The sequence below is a fragment of the Petaurus breviceps genome, unplaced genomic scaffold, assembly GCF_028583685.1.
Source record: "Petaurus breviceps papuanus isolate PSGF00001 unplaced genomic scaffold, PetGlider_PUasm1.0 179, whole genome shotgun sequence".
Taxonomy (NCBI): Eukaryota; Metazoa; Chordata; class Mammalia; order Diprotodontia; family Petauridae; genus Petaurus; species Petaurus breviceps.
Window position 1 is genome coordinate 8,563,654 of NW_027185779.1, and position 6,000 is coordinate 8,569,653.

The 6,000-nt window shown below is 37.2% G+C and overlaps 1 protein-coding gene across 1 annotated transcript in view; it reads right to left on the bottom strand.

Annotated features, from left to right (window-relative positions):
- Positions 1-6,000, bottom strand: part of SLC26A7 (solute carrier family 26 member 7) — a 195,610-nt gene that overhangs the window by 35,772 nt on the left and 153,838 nt on the right. Inside the window, exon 11 of the mRNA XM_069086668.1 lies at positions 247-353. Within this exon, the coding sequence (XP_068942769.1) occupies positions 247-353 (107 nt within the window). The remainder of the gene's footprint in view (positions 1-246; positions 354-6,000) is intronic.

The window sequence follows — 6,000 nt, forward strand, 5'->3', positions numbered from 1 at the left end:
GGGGTGCTTGCTGCTACACTTATCTATCTAGAAAAATAAACACACAAAAAGATAGAGAGAGAGAGACAATTAAATGTCTACGCGCACACACACACACACACACACAGACAGACACACACACACACACAGCAAAGCCTGAAGCTAGGCTATCACAGACCGTACAGGAAGAAAACAGAAGACAAACCATATATCAGGCTTCTTACCCGAATTTATAAAGATCATAAATAAGTAAACCGAATGCCTTACCTTGGGAAACGCACAATCACAACAGCTATTGTGCAGACAACACCAAAGAGCAGCCCCACATTAGCTGCGAAACATATTGTAAATATGTAGGTGCTGACCCATATGCTCTGGAAAAGAAACAGATTTTAGGCATCCTTTTCTTTCCCCCACAGGAGTTCAGACTTTATCTTCATAATACCCTTGTGACCAATTCTGGCCTACCCCTCTTCCCCCCACCCCCCTCCACTCTAGGTCCCCTGGGAGGCATGATTTCACTTAACAGTTGGAAAAACTGAAGCCCAGTGAGAGAATGATGTCATCTGACCCAACAGAAAAGTGGGTGGCCAAGTAAGGAATAGAGCTCCATTCTTTATTACTATGCAACACAACCTCTTCTTGCTTGAAATCTCATTAAAGGCTATATATGGTCATTAAACATTGTAATGTACATTCCCAAGTGCATGTAGTAGATTCCCAGAGTGTTCCCATTTAAAAAGAAGTATTAGCACATGAGATGGTCCCAGATTCATGTTCTGCCTGTGACATATATTCTTCATGTGATCAAGGGCAAGTCACCTCCTGAATGCTATAAGCTACAGATGAAACTAAATTTCAGATAAGTTTTAAATACACATTGGTGAAGTTTATATACTGAGGGTTCCCACAAATATGAAATTACAGGTCTGGGCCTCCTGACATACCCATGCACACACAAATAAATGCACACATGTATCAATATTTATGTATCTATTATTCATGCATTGTTATTTAGAGACACTATGTGAATATGCAAAGAATCAGAAGCTCTACAGAACCATGTTGTTAGTACCACTTTGAAGGAATGCTATGAAATTCACAATGTCTCTTATGACATACGCTACTACTTGTTAAAACTAAGATTTAAATGGGTGACCCCATCAATGCTGCAATACCCTACTTTATCTTCACAACAATGAACTTGATTATACATTCAAGTTGTAAGGAACCATTTATTGTGAAAACCAGGGTCAGCATATTCCTTCAAAAGGAAGAGTGTAAGAAACCTTATTTCTTTTTTAGTTGGAATATAAATTCCTCCCCTAGAAACAACAGTTTGCATCAATGTGTTTTCTTACAATTTGCATTTCTTACCTTAAAATACTGGGGGGAGGGAGAAATAGGGAAGGGTGTGTGGGTGGAAGGAGGGGGAAACCTTCCAGCTCCCTGGAAGGTTAAGTATTTTGTTAAATCTAGGAATTTCTAAGCACAAAATGAAGACTTTACTAAATTCAGTATTTAGGCAGTAAAACTGATACATACCAAAATACTTTTCTGTCTTCTTAAGTAGCATGATTTTCACTTTAAATATCTAGATAAAGCTTTTATCAAATCTTCATTTCATTTACTCATTCAAACAGTTAAAAGGCTGTCCATTTCCTATTGGCTGAATAATCATAATACATCCGCTACTCATAAAATTATTTTCAATGTCAAAATAGAATATTTAATTGTTGACTCAGACATTTGTAAGGGTAGAGACCGTTTCACTTCTGTATCCCCACAGTTAAGCACATTGTCAACAAGAAATGTTTGCTGATCAATGGGATGAGATAATCATAACTGCAAGCCATCCATTATCCTCAACCTCTCTCAGTGCTAGAGATTACAGATAAAAAACACCCCTAGCCTTTTCTTTTGATAACAATTCTTAGTACAGGGTTATAATTCCTTTAATGGAAGACCTCATCCTAACTTATGGCGACTATCTAGTATATTTCCTAAATCTTCACCTCTGCAAGCTGTGCTCTAACTAGGTAATGGATATTTACCCAGCAATTACCAAATAGATCTGGGGTTCCCAATTTTTTAAATTGAGTCCTTTCTTTCAGGCTATACAAATGAGGGGCAGTTAAGTGGCACAATGGATGAAGTGCTGGGCCCAGAATCAGGAAGATTCATCTTCCTGAGTATAAATCTGGCCTCAGATGCTTACTAGCTATATAACTCTGGGCAAGTCACTTAACCCTGTTTGCCTCAATTTTCTCATCTACAAACTTAGCTGGAAAAGGAAATGGCAAACCACTCTAGTATCTTGGCCAAGAAATGACAAATGAGGTCACAAAGAGTCTGACAGGGCTGAAAATGACTGAAATGCAAATGAGTGGGTGAGGAAAAGGTAACTAGGAATTCTATTCCTTAGGTACAAATTCATTCTCTCTGCTGGCTGCTCAGTTCCATTTTTGGCTTTATAATATGCAAATGAGCCACTCAAAGCCTCATATCCCTTATAAGAGCAAACAAGTCCATTCAAAATTGTATATCCTTTACAAAATTCAAAATGATCAACTAACATCTAAAAGGGGTTCATCCCTTACAAGGTACAAATACATTCTGGATGGGAAGGGCACCTATATTGCCTCTAAAAATTGTCCCTTACAGCTTTAAAATTTCCAGAAATTTAAAGGGGAACACTACCTTATGTGTACATATCATCTATTTAGTCATATATGAACATATTATATTCCCCTAGTAGAACATAAACTTTTTGAAGGCAAAGACTAGTTCATTTTTGTGTTATATTCCTAACACTTGGCACAAAGCCTGCAACATAGGAGAAGCTTAATGAATGCTTTTTAACTGAATGATTGGTCTTTTATTTTTATTATTAGAAACAATACTATCATATCAGATAAAGTTCTCCTTCCCACTCTGGTACTTATCAGTAACAATCAAACCTATGACTCCACAGAGAAATTGATGGAAAAATTCCCAAAATGGAATGTATCTCCTTAGAAAGGGGCTTGTTCCCCATCACTAGAAATAACTACATGAAATGAGCATTTGTTGAACAAGCAGTGGAGGGAATTCTTGTTCAAGTATGGGTTGGACTAGTTGACCTTTGGAGTGCCTTCCATTTCTTAAGTTTCTATGATTTCATAATTTCCTAGAGTTAAAACTATGTGCATTTAATGTGATATTAAAAATCATCATTTATTGTGTCCCATTGCATGTTCAACTCTATACTGCTGCACATAACCACATCCCTAGACTTGACTCTGCCCAAAGGGACTGTATGTTTTTTAATGTTTTCTGTTTTCCTGGGTTTTTCATGGATTTCAGACTACAAAAACACTTAATGACAAGGCAGCTTGGGAAGCAGATGCCTTGATACCAACTCAAGGGGGTTTGTAAAAGTCCCTTTGATTTGGAGGAAACAAACATTTTGAGATACAAAGTTGGAAATGGTTAAGACACTTACCCACAGTTCTTGGTACTAGATTATACCCTACTGAAAGAGTGCTTATTACTGAATCATCATCTTCAGTATTATTCCAGTAGGAGGATTCAGCTGTTCTGTGCCAACCACATATTTCAGCAGTCCCTTACAACTGCATAATTTTGAAATGCAGCTGCACATGCTTAAGTAATAATAATGATTCACATTTATATAGCTCTTTATGATTATAAAGGACTTCATTTTCATTTACTCTTTAGGCCAGTGTTGTGGGTTATATTATCTTCCACAGTATTGTTATCTTCCAAAAGGTATCACCTATGAATATCATTCCATTAATCTCAGACCATTCGGGGGACATAGGAGGAGGAGAAGAAATGGACCAATGATCTCCTGATGAAGAAACACCCTCCACTAGTGCAGACCTGCATCCGCTCTACTACTCTACCTAATAACTGGATTATTTGGGGGCAAAGACACATTACGTGACTTGATCAGGGTCCTATCGCTAGCATGTGTCAGAAACAGATCGTGAATTTAGGTCTTTCTGACTCTAAAGTCAGCTTTTTATCCATTACTTTTTTGTTGTTGTTCAGTTCCAACTCTTTGTGACCCTATTTGGGGTTTTCTTGGCAAAGTGGTTTGTCATTTCCTTCTCCAGCTCACTTTCCAAATAAGAAATTGAGGCAAACAGTGGTAAGTGACTTACCCAGAGTCACACACCTAGTAAGTGTGTAAAGCCGGATTTGAACTTAGGTCTTCCTGATACCAGGCCCAGCACTCTATCCACTGTGTTACCTAAGTGCATTATTCTAAGAGTTCTTAATCTTTTTGTGTGTGTCATGGACCTCTTTGGCAGTCTGGCATAGCATATGGAGCCATCCCCAGAATAATGCTTCTAAAAGTTCAAAATAAAATATAGAAAACCAATTATATTGAAATATAGTTATAAAAATATTAAGAAAAACCAGTTAGTTCAAGGACTTCATGTCAAGAACTTGGTGTTATATCATGTTGTATCTTTGACCATTACGCTAAAATAGTCCAAATGATCTTAGTCATTGTGAATTTTACCCATGTCCTATCTGACAGTCCGACTCTATTTGAATGTTGCAGGGGGAAAAAATGAGTGCACTGAATTCCCCCATTGATTCTTTGGTGGTTTAGCTTATGTTAGTGAACTGAAAGTCTTGCTCCCAGTCACTAATGGAATTACACAGACAGGGGGTGGTATTTAACATCAATCAAATCTTTTGTTCCAATCTAGTTATATTTAATGCTATTTTCAGACCTGCCTAGAAATTAATTTTTTCGTCTCAAAGCCTAAAGTCACTCCTACGGGCAAATTAATACCTTTGGAAGTTAAATCTACTTTCAGATCTCTGGGAAGTCATTTAGTAAACTGTGTCACCACCTATGGTGGTAGAATATTTCTGAAGAGCGTGCCAACTTTAATTTTAAGGGAGACTAAGCAGTACTATGAGGGTAAAATATTGGTTTCAGTGTCAGAAGGTACAGGGTTGAAGGACAGCTCTGCTACATAAGGACCAATTGATTTATTCGTTTCTTCTCTGATTTTCTTTTCCAAAGAGAAGCTTTGAATTGCAGAGGATAGAACAAAAAATGGCTGATAGGAAATTGAAACCCAAGATAAATAGGGAGTTATTAATATCTAGTATTTATATAGCACCTACACTTTGTCAGGCACTGTGCTAAGTATTGTACAAGTATTATTTCATTTGATGCTCATAACCACCCTAGAAGGTGGGTAGTATTAAGATCCCCTTTTTATAATTGAGGATAATGGAGGCAAACAGAGGTTAAGTGACTTGTCTAAAGTCACATAGCTAATAAGGATCTGAGGACAGATCTAAATTCAGATCCTCCTGACTCCAAGTCCAGCATGGTATTCACTGGGTCACCTAGCTGCTATTAAGATAGCATTCGACTTTCTTAGATGTGTTCAAATCACTGAAACCAGGAGAATGATATCCCAGGTTACTCTGAAAGAACTGGGAGATGTCATTGCTGGGCCATTATTAGTAATACCCTAAAGATGAAGAATGAGAAAAGCACTAGAAGGCTTTCATTAGGGAAAAATATTGTGATATTTTTCCAAAAAAAGGAAAAGAGTTGGGATTGTAAGCTACAAGCTATTGATTATAATTCTTGTCAAAATTCTAGAAATTATTATTAAAACAATGGTTAATAATCATCTAGAAGATGGAGCAAAAAGTAAAAATGGCTTCATCAAGACCAGGTTATGTGCTGTTCATGTGAATGGAAGGATGGTAGTAGAGATGTTTCAAGTATAACTCTTTTTCTCCAACAATAGAAAAACCAGAAAAAATGCCCCAAATATACATTAGGTAAAATTCTATTAAAAGGGGGATAATATGATTGGTCTTCATAGTAGATAAAGCCTTGTGAAATAACAAAAGACAGTCAAATGCCCTAAAGTTCCCAATCACCTGAAATCTCCCAGCCCTCCCATGCACTGAGGACAACTAGCACAGAAAACTTGATAAACTTTAGTTTTAAGGTTCTGCTGGTGAGGGTAA